We start from the raw sequence: 14,268 nt of genomic DNA on the forward strand, positions 1-14,268 counted from the left end.
GGTAGCGATGTGGATGTATATGGAATCGTCTCAGTTGTTGTTTCTTCAATTCTTGTAGTTAAACCTATGGTAGGTGTAATTACCTCTGCAGTTGTTGTGGTTGAAGTAGTGGGATTGGAAGTAAGGCCAACTGGCCCTGTTGTTTCTTCACCAGTTGTTGTGGGCCGTGATGTTGAGGTAGACGTTTCAACAATTACAGTGGTGGCAGTGGTTGTTGGGCCAGTGGTGACTTCTTTAGGTGGCACTGTGGATGTAGATGGAATGGTCTCCGTTGTGGTTTCTTCAACTGTTGTAGTTCCACCTGTGGTAGGTGTAATTACCTCTGCAGTTGTTGTGGTTGAAGTCGTGGGATTGGAAGTAATGCCAACTGGCCCTGTTGTTTCTTCACCTGTTGATGTGGGCTGTGGTGTTGAGGTAGAGGTTTCAACACTTACGGTGGTGGAAGTGGTTGTTGGGCCAGTGGTGACTTCTTTAGGTGGCACTGTGGATGTAGATGGAATGGTCTCCGTTGTGGTTTCTTCAACTGTTGTAGTTCCACCTGTGGTAGGTGTAATTTCCTCTGCAGTTGTTGTGGTTGATGTCGTGGGATTGGAAGTAATGCCAACTGGCCCTGTTGTTTCTTCACCTGTTGTTGTGGGCTGTGATGTTGAGGTAGACGTTTCCACAATTACAGTGGTGGAAGTGGTTGTTGGGCCAGAGGTGACAACTTTAGGTGGCACTGTGGATGAAGATGGAATAGTCTCCGTTGTGGTTTCTTCAACTGTTGTAGTTCCACCTGTGGTAGGTGTAATTACCTCTGCAGTTGTTGTGGTTGAAGTCGTGGGATTGGAAGTAATGCCAACTGGCCCTGTTGTTTTTTCACCTGTTGATGTGGGCTGTGGTGTTGAGGTAGAGGTTTCAACACTTACGGTGGTGGAAGTGGTTGTTGGGCCAGTGGTGACTCCTTTAGGTGGCACTGTAGATGTAGATGGAATGGTCTCCGTTGTGGTTTCTTCAACTGTTTTAGTTCCACCTGTGGTAGGTGTAATTACCTCTGCAGTTGTTGTGGTTGAAGTCGTGGGATTGAAAGTAATGCCAACTGGCCCTGTTGTTTCTTCACCTGTTGATGTGGGCTGTGGTGTTGAGGTAGAGGTTTCAACACTTACGGTGGTGGAAGTGGTTGTTTGGCCAGTGGTGACTCCTTTAGGTGGCACTGTGGATGTAGATGGAATGGTCTCCGTTGTGGTTTCTTCAACTGTTGTAGTTCCACCTGTGGTAGGTGTAATTACCTCTGCAGTTGTTGTGGTTGATGTCGTGGGATTGGAAGTAATGCCAACTGGCCCTGTTGTTTCTTCACCTGTTGATGTGGGCTGTGGTGTTGAGGTAGAGGTTTCAACACTTACGGTGGTGGAAGTGGTTGTTGGGCCAGTGGTGACTCCTTTAGGTGGCACTGTAGATGTAGATGGAATGGTCTCCGTTGTGGTTTCTTCAACTGTTGTAGTTCCACCTGTGGTAGGTGTAATTACCTCTGCAGTTGTTGTGGTTGAAGTCGTGGGATTGGAAGTAATGCCAACTGGCCCTGTTGTTTTTTCACCTGTTGATGTGGGCTGTGGTGTTGAGGTAGAGGTTTCAACACTTACGGTGGTGGAAGTGGTTGTTGGGCCAGTGGTGACTCCTTTAGGTGGCACTGTGGATGTAGATGGAATGGTCTCCGTTGTGGTTTCTTCAACTGTTGTAGTTCCACCTGTGGTAGGTGTAATTACCTCTGCAGTTGTTGTGGTTGAAGTCGTGGGATTGGAAGTAATGCCAACTGGCCCTGTTGTTTCTTCACCTGTTGATGTGGGCTGTGGTGTTGAGGTAGAGGTTTCAACACTTACGGTGGTGGAAGTGGTTGTTGGGCCAGTGGTGACTCCTTTAGGTGGCACTGTGGATGTAGATGGAATGGTCTCCGTTGTGGTTTCTTCAACTGTTGTAGTTAAACCTGTGGTAGGTGTAATTACCTCTGCAGTTGTTGTGGTTGAAGTCGTGGGATTGGAAGTAATGCCAACTGGCCCTGTTGTTTCTTCACCTGTTGTTGTGGGCTGTGATGTTGAGGTAGACGTTTCAACAATTACAGTGGTGGCAGTGGTTGTTGGGCCAGTGGTGACTTCTTTAGGTGGCACTGTGGATGTAGATGGAATGGTCTCCGTTGTGGTTTCTTCAACTGTTGTAGTTCCACCTGTGGTAGGTGTAATTACCTCTGCAGTTGTTGTGGTTGATGTCGTGGGATTGGAAGTAATGCCAACTGGCCCTGTTGTTTCTTCACCTGTTGTTGTGGGCTGTGATGTTGAGGTAGACGTTTCCACAATTACAGTGGTGGAAGTGGTTGTTGGGCCAGAGGTGACAACTTTAGGTGGCACTGTGGATGAAGATGGAATAGTCTCCGTTGTGGTTTCTTCAACTGTTGTAGTTCCACCTGTGGTAGGTGTAATTACCTCTGCAGTTGTTGTGGTTGAAGTCGTGGGATTGGAAGTAATGCCAACTGACCCTGTTGTTTCTTCACCTGTTGTTGTGGGCTGTGATGTTGAGGTAGACGTTTCAACAATTACAGTGGTGGAAGTGGTTGTTGGGCCAGTGGTGACAATTTTAGGCGGCTGTGTGGAACTTTCAGTGGTAGTATATGTAGTTACCTCTGCAGTTGTTGTGGGTGCCTTTGTAGTTGTGATTGAAGTTGAGGGCTGTGATGTTGAGGTAGAGGCTTCAACATTTTCAGTTGTAGATGATGATGCTGTGGTGTGTGTGAATATCCCGGATGTAGTTGGATTGGTAATTTGGGAGTGAGGCTCTGTTGTCAATATTCCACCTGTGATGACTGATTCTGTTGTTGTTAAGGGATTTGTTGTTGATGTTAAAGGCCACAATGTACCTGTTAGGTGAGGTAGTGTTTTTGTAATTGGCTCAATCATAGTGGTGACATGTGATGTCGTTGTTGCGATACCAGTGGTGACTACTTTAGGTGGCTTTGTAGATGTGATCGTCTCATTTGTGGTTTCTTCCTTTGTTGACGTTTCGGCCGTGGTCGATGTAGCTACTTCTCCACTTGTTGAGGGTACCATAGTTGTTGTAGTTACAGTTGTCGGTTTTGGAATTGTGACTGTACTTGCTCCTGATGTTGTAGTTGAAGGATTTAATGATGAACTTGTGGTGATTTTAGGGGTCATCTCCATTGTTGTGGAAGACCAAGTTGAAGTAGATGTTGGTTCTGTTTTTGAAAAAGATCTATCTTTAGTTAACTTGGCTAGAATAATAACATTTTAATTTACCAAATAGCTCGTATTTACAATACTTATCATTCATATTCAATTTGAACATATCGTCAATATGAATTAAGCTCATCACTACCACCTACAGTAGGGTCCACCCGAACCCGAATACCCGAGACTCCACCAGGGGCCCGAGCTGGTACGGGTCCAAAATTCTAACTTTTCCTTCTGGTCCGGGCCGAGTCATGTTTGATTGTCATTGGGTCTTAATGCTGATTGACCTGAGTGGACCTGAATGGACCCGACCACAGCTCTGCATAGCCTGTACCATATTTATTTTACGCTAATATGGTGAATTTATTGACTTATAGAAGGCCTAGACAAAATATACAAAATATACAAATTAACCAGAGGAGCATCTTGGCTGATAAATATAATTATATTGTCACTCGGGTCCAATCAGGTCTGGTCTAGACCTGGACCAGTTAGGGTATGGGTCGGGTCTAGGTCTGGTTGTCGTCGGGTCCATTCGTGTTTGGGTCTGATTGTCCTCAGGTCTGTTCGGGTCCAGGTCCACCTGGACCCGAACAGCGTTTTGGACCCGAGAAGACCTCTACTACCATCTTACATACAAATTGCTATTAAGTTCCATCAAGATTTCCATTTACCAGTATGCTATTTAGCAAAAATTGGGCTGCCCTTTAATCATTCAAGAGTTTCTGTGCTTACCAGGTGTTGAGAAGTGGAAGACAGTTGTGGGCTTTAGCGTTGTCGTAGAGGCCTGTGTTGTTGTTGTGGTCAGAGGGGAAGTTGTGGTTGGTACTGGAGTTGTGGTCACTTGACAAGGGGAAATGTTCCTGGTAATGGTTCCGTTCACGGCGCAAACAGCAACTATGCAGTTACCAATCCCATCTGTTGTATTGTAGAGGGTTGCTCCATATGGCTGTTGTTTACCATTATACAAGCATGTACAATCTGCAATAAAAAAAAAGTATTTTAAATTAGATTCAATCAATGTTGCTTTGGTCATTGCTAAATACTTTACTTTTATTTGATGATGTCATCCTTACCATTTACATCATAACTACAACTCACTCCAGTCATTGTGCAGGTGCTTTAAAAGAAGAACAATGATTTACATGTTTTAATTATTCACAGTTTCAAATGATATAGACATAAATGTTTTGTTCAAATTATTATCATAGAGGTATAACTAGTCAGGGCTTGGTAATAAAGTACTGTAAGTTGTGAAATGCATGGGGAGCAAGGCAAGTTTTCAGATTGCCATATAGCCATAATTGGCATCACTATGGAAAAACTAGCATGACCTTCCCATCTTAGACAAACCCCTTTACCACCCTCTTCCCTAAAATTTACGCAATACAGAAAACCTAATACTTTCACAGTTAGAACATTCAAAATATGCTCTGAAATAGCACAGTTACTGTGAATTGAATGATTTTAACATACCATGTTTCACAGTTTTGTGCCGGAAGATTCTGTCCATTGGTGTACTGGTTTCCTTCATAGTCATAACAGCCACATTGTTCCCTCTCCACACACTTCATTGTCTCCTCATTGAAGTAAGGTTGTGCCGCAGGACAGTTAGGATAGCAGCCTGTAATAAGCACAATAGCCAAGAGGTTACAAAAGGTCAAGTCTTGTTAACTTTTTATGGCTGCAGGGGCAGTATTGAGTAGCCAGATAATAGGTGCCCATTTCAAACGGCCTCGTACTCAATTCTTGCTCGTACAATATGCATATTATTGTTATTATTGGATAGAAAACACTCTCTAGTTTCTATAGCCGTTGAAATTTTGTCTCTGAGTGGAACAGAACTCATTCTACAGCACTTTCCCTGACATGGAGTCAGATTTCAGACATCTTGGCCCCTGATCTGGAGTCAGTTTAAAGGTCCCTGTGAATGCTATGAGGATACAAACACTGCTTACGTCTTCCCCTGGATGTCATTACGTGGTGACGCTTTGAATGGAGTCGATTGCGCAATCAGAGCCTCTATAAAACAGCACAACGTGTAGGTAGTGTCCCTTTTCCAGCTGCGCCTGATGCAAGGTGGACACGGACCTGCTCTTTTTCCAAGCTTTAGTTTAGCCAGTAATATTTCTCCGGTCATGTTTTTGCTCGTTATAGGTGTTAAAAACATCATAAGGTAGTTAATTTAAACCGTTTTATAGCAATTTATATCCGTTTAGTGCGATTTTGAGGCATTGCTTTCTGAGACACTTTGAACCTCTGGGCACGTTTCCAGTTCATGCCGAACGCAGTGGGCATTTCCACATGGCAAGAGGACAGCTTTCGACCAAAAGACGATTAGACCCAAGAAAGGATTCTTTGCCCAAGATTCTGATGGAAGAACAGCTCAAAGTAAGAACAATTTATTATGATAAATCGTGTTTCTGTCGAAAAATGTTAATCGCTTATGCCGCCATTTTGTTAGATGTAGCTTCGCTTGGCGCAACCTGTATTAAAAAGTAAGGATAATTTAAAAAATGTAATTCAGCGATTGTATTAAGAATTAAATTGTCTATCAATCGCTGTCCACCCTATATTTTTTTAGTCACGTTTATGAGTATTTATGTATAAGACTAGATCACTGTCTAATATGGCGCACGACATTTTCTGACCAGCTGGGCTACTTTTGTCATTGTCTAACCATGATTTTGGTGGCTAAATATGCACATTTTCGAACAAACTCTATATGTATGTTGTAATATGATGTTACAGGAGTGTCATCGGAAGAATTCTGAGAAGGTTAGTGAAAAAATTAATATATTTTGGCGATGATTACGTTATCGCTCTCTTTGGCTTGAATCAATGCTCTGGTAACGTTTGCATATGTGGTATGCTAATATAACGATTTATTGTGTTTTCGCTGTAAAACACTTAGAACATCTGAAATATTGTCTGAATTCACAAGATCTGTGTCTTTCCATTGCTATGTGCTGTGTATTTTTAAGAAATGTTTTATGATGAGTAAATTGGTAATACACGTTGCTCTGTGTATTTATTCTAGTTGATTTGTGATGGTGGGTGCAATTGTAAACTATGATTTATACCTGAAATATGCACATTTTTCTAACAAAACCTATCCTATACAATAAATATGTTATCAGACTGTCATCTGATGAGGTTTTTTCTTGGTTAGTGGCTATCAATATCTTAGTTTAGCCGAATTGGTGATAGCTACTGGTGTTGAGAAAAAATGGTGGACAAAGAAAAATGGTGTCTTTTGCTAACGTGGTTAGCTAATAGATTTACATATTTTGTCTTCCCTGTAAAACATTTTAAAAATCTGAAATGGTGGCTTTATTCACAAGATCTGTATCTTTCATTTGGTGTCTTGGACTTGTGATTTAATGATATTTAGATGCTACTATTTAATTGTGACGCTATGCTAGCGATGCTAATCAGTGTGGGGGGGGTGGGGGATGTTGTCATAGGTGTACCGACCTCGGGCTTGCAGCCATAGATAACAGTAGTCAGTGTAAATGTAGCCTGAGGCTTCTAAGACACACAGCATGTATATTTATAACCATTGTTGGGGTCAGTTTCAATTACAATTGATATTCAGAAGTCATATCCATGTGAGACAAAATATGAGTTAGATGATCATATCCCTACCTTCCAATGCTGGAATTAAACTAGAACAGTCTCCGGAAGGGTTTCTGCAGGTCTTCATACACTGAGCTCCACATGCCTTGTAGTGCCACTCACATTCTCCAGTGGGGTTGTAGTAATCACAGAACAGTGCTGTTTGTGGTGGACAAAATATGATGGGCAAAAAATAGTTCATTAATTGAACTAGAATAATGATCCCTTTTCATGATCAACTGTCCAATATGATAATGTGTCAACCTGGTCCAGTAATGAATTGACAAGTGCCGTAATGTAGTTGAAAATCACATTTAATGTTGATTGTGAAGAAACTTACGGCAAATTCGAGGGGTTCTCCAGGCTACGCATGCTCCAGCTTCATTGCAGGCCTTTGCATAAGCTGCCACTGCGGTACAGAAGCACTCACAGTCTCCACCACTGTCACAAGCACATGAGTCTCTCACACAAGCATCGTAGTAAGGAGAGGGGTCCACCTTAAATGCACAGCAATGTGTTGTAAGATATACAGAAGTTGCATGGTGAAGTACATTTCTTAGTCCACAAAAGACAAATCCACATATCTTACTAGTAGTGTATCCTAGTTGAATATATCCATACCTGGTTCTGGCAGGCTGCGAAGACATCACTCTTAATGATGCTGCACTGTTTCTGGGCCCAAGACGCTCTGTACGGGTTGGAGGCACATGGGTGCACTACAGCGGATACACTTGGGCAGCTTGATGAAACTTTCCAGCTGTTTCCAAATTCCACCGGATCAACAACTGTCGCCTGGGCTCTAGTGGTGAAGTCATTGTTTGCGTTGCCATCATAGTTTCCACACAGACCACACACTTGCCCCTGAAGAAAATAGATCATGAATGAAAATGATTGATTTGGCAGGGTTCTACAAAAGTCTTGGTAATATCAGTTTTGACTGAATACTGAATTCATTTCTTCATCAGAGTATCTTAATGTACCTGGTATTGTGGGCTAAGCTTGATAAAGAGACTGGTCTTCTTGTCCCACATGAGGATTAGACCACTTTTGACCTCAATAACCAGATAATTCCCCAGAAGGCTGATCTGTTTAGGAAACTGCTCTTGTGGAGTACTCCTGACAACTTGAGCGGTCCCATCTGCCAATATGAGCTCACTGGTCTGTAATAGAGAAATATGTATTCATACATAACTTGGTCTAAAATCAGATCTCAACTTGATGTTTGGTTGATGATTTGTTGATTGTTCTTTACACGAGGGATGGAATGTACAGTATTGTGTGAAGTCAAGTTGCTCATTACCCCCAGGAAGAGCTTGATGGTCTTGGAGCAGGTGGTGCCTTTAGTTCCACAAGGAACGTTCTCAGTGAGAACTCTGAAGCTGCCACTGCCATTAGTATTGCCACAGTAGTCCTGTGCGAAAGGAAAATATTCTTAATATGTTTAAAATTCACACTTTCAATGCTGATACAATTCTACCAAATAAAGAGACACAAACCTGAATGAGAGTGTATTCACAGTTTCCATTAAAGTTGAACCTTTTCTCATCAAAGGTGATATAGTGACCCTCTCCGTAGATTGCACAAACTCCATCACAAAGATGTGTGGTACACTGCCATTGACTGTCCTTGCAAGTACTGTGAACAACACACACATAATGTCATAAAAATTGCCTGACATTTTTTTCATTATTTGTAAGTCTGTGTACTTTATGTTTTCTCCCCCTGAGGTGTAAGACACAAAACAGGCATACCATGTATTGCATTCAACCTTAAGAGTCTCTCCAGCTTGGTAAGTAGCTCCATTGTGAGAACAAGGACAAAGTTCCTCCTTGATGCAGTCTCCGTTCCCATCAGACACCAGTCCAGTGGGGCACATACAACCTGATGTGCACTCTGTGCTGATCTAAAGGGATTGAACAAAGTGCACACATAAGTCATGGCAAATTAAAGAGATATGGACTATGTTCTTGTACACCGGGGGAGGAGGGGGGTGGGTATTTGACATAATTGAGATTCTCAAAAGTTTTTGTTCAGTCAACACAAAACTCAGTATAATAGTGACAATATGTGACAATCCCATTTAGAGTGAATGGGGGACTCACACAGGTCATGTCCAGAGTTTTGCAGCTCTTCTGACACTCTGAACCTGAAGCTCCTGGAGGTGCAGTTGAGCAGTTGAAGAAAACCATTGGCAGTGTGCATACTGGGGATATATGAGAATACAAGTAAAAAAAACTATTTTCAATTCTCAAACAAGCAGAATATAATTATCATATATCCAGACATATCCACATTCATCATCATCATTAATCACATTGTCTTACATGAATTGCTTGAATCCTCTTGGTTAAAACCTTTTCTCAATAGGGGGTGCTGTTTGCACTTTGTAAAAAATTCGTTCCCAAATTAAACTGCCTCGTACTCAATTCTTGCTCGTACAATATGCATATTATTATTACTATTGGATAGAAAACACTCTCTAGTTTCTAAAACCGTTTGAATTATATCTGTGAGTAAAACAGAACTCGAGTTGGAGCAATTTTCCTATGAGGAAGTGAGAAATCTGAAATCTGCAAGCTGTTCTGAGGTCAGTTTATTAATTTGCCTGTCTTCTATTGGTTGAGATGCACTGCATACGCCTTCCCCTGGGTGTCAGCAAATAGTGAGAATTGGAATGGAGTTGCTAGGCAGATCTGAGGCCTTATAAATAGGCTCGGAACGTGGTGTCCTCCCTTTCCACCATTCGCCATGACGCAAGACAGACCTCGGGATGGCGTTCTAGAAAGCTCCCGTTATAGCCCTTAGATATATCCGGCTCTGATTTTATTCGATATAGGTGTTAAAGACATCATAATGTTGTTATTTTAAACCGAGTTATATCAGTTTATATCAGTATATTGCGATTTTCGGGATTTTCTTTGCTCTGCGTTATGCTGAGTTGGGCACGTCTTCGCCACATGGCTAATGTTTACTGCTAATTCCAAAGTTGAAGGCGACAATCTACAACCGAGCAACGATTCTTTTGGACAAAGGACAACTTGCCCAAGATTCTGATGGGAGCTCATCAAAAGTAAGAACTATTTATGATGTTAATTCGTTGTTCTGTTGAAAAATGTTGACCTACTATTCCGCCATTAATTTCGGTGCGGTCTCGCTTTAACGCACGCTGTATGTCGTAGTAACGTTAATTTTAAAAATCTAACACAGCGGTTGCATTAAGAACTAATGTATCTTTCATTTGCTGTCCAACCTGTATTTTTTAGTCAAGTTTATGATTAGTTACTGATTAGAATAGGTGCCTCTCCCAAGATTTCTCCCGACATATTGTTGGCAGCTTGGCTACTATTCTCATTGTATAACCACGATTTTTGCCGCTAAATATGCACATTTTCGAACAAACTCTATATGTATTGTGTAATATGATGTTATAGGACTGTCATCTGAAGAAGTTTGAGAAGGTTAGTGAAAAAATGTATATCTTTTGCTGGTTTATTCGTTATCGCTATTGTTGGCTTGAATCAATGCTGTTGTGTGGTTGGCTATTGTAGTAAGCTAATATAATGCTATATTGTGTTTTCGCTGTAAAACACTTAAAAAATCTGAAATATTGGCTGGATTCACAAGATCTTTGTCTTTCATTTGCTGTCCGCTGTGTATTTTTCATAAATGTTTTATGATGAGTATTTAGGTAATTCACGTTGGTCTCTGTAGTTATTCTAGTTGCTTTGGTGAGAGTTGTGATGGTGGCTGCAATGGTAAACTATGATTTATACCTGAAATATGCAAATTTTTCTAACAAAACATATGCTATACAATAAATATGTTATCAGACTGTCATCTGATGAAGTTGTTTCTTGGTTAGTGGCTATTTATATCTTTATTTGGTCGAAATTGTGATAGCTACCTATGCAGGAAAAAAATGGTGGAGAAAAAAAGTTGTGTCTTTTGCTATCGTGGTTAGCTAATAGATTTACATATTGTGTCTTCCCTGTAAAACATTTTAAAAATCAGAAATGATGGCTGGATTCACAAGATGTGTATCTTTCATCTGGTGTCTTGGACTTGTGATTTAATGATATTTAGATGCTAGTATTTACTTGTGACGCTATGCTAGGCTATGCTAGTCAGCTTTTTTACTGATGGGGGTGCTCCCGGATCCGGGATTGGGATGAAGTAGAAGTTAATTTCAAATGTACCTGTTTTGTGAAGGATGCATGTAAAGGGTTAAATCATATTGAGACATATTTTTTATAAATAAATTGATCAATTAAATTAATAAATTGAAAGCAAAGATCATAAACTTACTAAATAGTCTTGCTCCCCCAGTGCAACTCAGTGTCCCTTGTCTGCAAGTACTGTAAAATAGTTACAGTATTAATAGTTATAGATAGTAAGATAATCAAATTAACAGCAAATATCATTATGACATGATTTAATACACAGTTTTGAATATATCCATGAAGTTTCATTTGTACTTGTATTTATTTTGGTCTCTTAGCTTTATATGTATCAAATCAAATTAAATGTATTTATATAGCCCTTCTTACATCAGCTGATATATCAAAGTGCTGTACAGAAACCCAGCCTATAACCCCAAACAGCAAGCAATACAGGTGTAGAAGCACTGTGGCTAGGAAAAACTCCCTAGAAAGGTCAAAACCTAGTAAGAAACCTAGAGAGGAACCAGGCTATGAGGGGTGGCCAGTCCTCTTCTGGCTGTGCCGGGTGGAGATTATAACAGAACATGGCCAAGATGTTCAAATGTTCATAAATAATAATAATAATCACAGTAGTTGTCGAGGGTGCAACAACTCAGCACCTCAGGAATAAATGTCAGTTGGCTTTTCATAGCCAATCATTGAGAGTATCTCTACCGCTCCTGCTGTCTACTGCTGTCTTTATATGTATGAGGGAGGTTCTTACCAGGTGGCACCGTCTCTGCTGATAGTCTCTCCTGCAGGGACCACCGAGCCCTTGTCATAGCAGGGACAGTTGGTGGGGGCAACACACTTGGCAGCCTCGTCCATGTAGGTGCCCTCTGCACAGCCACAGCCGTCCACCAGAACAAACTTCACCTGGCAAGATTGGTCTGTCATGCTCAGTGAGCGGCAGGTGCGTCCACAGCTGGTCATGTTGTAGGTATAAACTGTTTGACTGGGACAGGTGGCGAATTTATCTGAGAAAAGTCATTAGATATGAGTAGTATTAGCAAGATATTGATTTCCTTATATCTTTGTATTTGTGCAGTTTTCAGGTTATTTGTATTTAGTAACTACTGTTGTTGTTTCAGTAAAATCATTCTATTCTAATCAATTTAATCAGCACTCATTATAATGACACATTGCGAGAGGTCTCCATGGTGCCGTGCTGTCTACTCACTGCAGATAGTGTCTCTCCAGCCACTGAGCTGGATACCCTCGGCAGCACAAGCGTGGACATAAGAGGAGACGGCAGCACACATGCAGTCCTCACTCTTCTCACAGTTACAGCTGTCATACATGCAGTTCTGTTGGAAAAAGAGTCAAAGTGTGTCAAGACTATAACCTCATCACATAAGAGTTTAATGGTTTTACTTTATGATTGTATCCTTCTTAACTAACTTACGGTTTTGTAGGTGTCTGGTCTTATTTCAGAATGGCAAGGGGAGAACACTCCTTTAGGATCCGATAACATGGAACACCAGTGCTGGGCATATTTCTCTGTGAAAAAGACAATCATAATATCAACATAAGCATATACTATCTTATATAACTTTGTTATAATCATTCAAATAGTGATTAATCCGTAGGCTTAATAAATATGTACCATTTTCGATGCTCAAACTGCAGGGGTTTTCAAAGCTAGTCTTGACATCAGGGCAGCTGGCCATGGTTTTCCATGTGTTGGCAAAAGCTACAGCTGTGCCCTCCACCAATCCACTGATGACTCTGAACTCATCTGCCTGAACGTCATTGTAGTTTCCGCAAAGGCCTGTGGAAAATAATTGAAGTTATTTGATGTTATTAGATGTTTATGAATAGAGATACCGAAGAAAAAGGTATGAAACTGATGGATGAATCTGAAGCATACCACAGGTTGTTCCTTTGTAGGATGAGATGGCAGTTATGTAGATCTGCATAACTGGTGAAAGCTGGATCTGAAGTTGAACTCCAAGAGTTGTCTGGATAACAATGTAGAATGAGGAGGGCTTGAAGACGGTCACTTCAGCTGCAATACATGAAATAAATAGATGGACATCATTAAGGCTTCATCTAGTGAATATAAATGATATGGAGTTCATACACTGATCCACACTACAATTTAATTTGGCATTACAATGGATTGTCTCACCTGTATTGAGTGGGAGCTGAGAAAGAATCTGATTTACAAAAACACTTCCACATGACTGGACTCGGATCACCTGTGAATTAGATAAGATAATGGATTCAAAAAAATTCTAATTGGTTCATATATGTTTATTGAACAATCCCCTCTAGACACAAACATTACCATGCATGAGCATTTTAAAAGATTGCAAACAGCCTGGCAATATTTGCCAAATCAGGGCAATTTTAAGAAGGTTATTGTGTGTGTAGTCAAAAAGTTTTAGGGACATTTATTTGCAAGCCAGTATAATTATCTTCAAGAAGTGATTTGGTTTGGAAATAGGTTGACAGGTCATTCTGTTATTTTCTCTGAAACATATTTGGAGAGTTGTCTTACGGTGGATCTGCTGGAGAGGGCTAGGGTAACAGCCCTCATACAGGTCTGAGTGTCAGTCAACCCACACTTCACAATGTCTCCCAGCACGGTGAATTCAGTTCCATTGCATTGCTGAAAGAAAACAAGCATGATTTTGAAGGCAAAAACATGAAACGAGAGTGACTCGTTTGGACCCATTTCTATGTCAACATATGGCTTCAGGAAAAGCTATTTTACCTCACCTTTTCACCTTAGTTTGCACTGTAAACGTATCAAGAGTTTCTACTTGCATCTATTGCTTTGCTATACTGCACCACATGCACTGACCTTGGTCAGAATGTAAGAGCAGTCCCCATGGAAGGTGTAGGCTTTCCCATCATAGGTGTTGATGTGGGATCCTCCCTCCACAGAGCAGGTCCCAGGACAGTCCTTGTCTGTACAGGCCCACTGACCACCAGCACATGTGCTAAAGGGAACATTTACAGGCTCATATCACAACTGCATTCATACAGTATTTTATAAATATTTATGATATAGTTTCTATATCACAATGTAGATTTTGGCATGATTCATGAAAATGAGGCATGGGATATGTGATGTTTAAATCAGATGATGTACTTGGCCTACCATTCTTTACAGTTGCTGGTGTAAGATTCTCCAGATTTGTATACTTGTCCATTGTGGACACAAAGGCATTCGCTCAATGGAATACAGCCACTGTTGCTGACATCATCAAAAACAGTACCTATTTGGT

General features: G+C 41.0%; 1 protein-coding gene across 1 annotated transcript in view; it reads right to left on the reverse strand.

Annotated features, from left to right (window-relative positions):
• Nucleotides 1–11,752: 11,752 nt before the first annotated feature.
• The window catches only part of LOC120052695, a 40,245-nt gene continuing 37,729 nt past the window's right edge, over nt 11,753–14,268 (reverse strand). The window contains exons 60-63 of the mRNA XM_038999758.1: nt 13,842–13,948; nt 13,536–13,646; nt 12,213–12,339; nt 11,753–12,009 (exon numbers count right to left, since the gene is read on the reverse strand). Coding sequence (XP_038855686.1) covers nt 11,753–12,009; nt 12,213–12,339; nt 13,536–13,646; nt 13,842–13,948 — 602 coding nt within the window. The remainder of the gene's footprint in view (nt 12,010–12,212; nt 12,340–13,535; nt 13,647–13,841; nt 13,949–14,268) is intronic.

The sequence above is a fragment of the Salvelinus namaycush genome, chromosome 1 (genome assembly GCF_016432855.1).
Source record: "Salvelinus namaycush isolate Seneca chromosome 1, SaNama_1.0, whole genome shotgun sequence".
In the NCBI taxonomy this organism is placed as follows: Eukaryota; Metazoa; Chordata; class Actinopteri; order Salmoniformes; family Salmonidae; genus Salvelinus; species Salvelinus namaycush.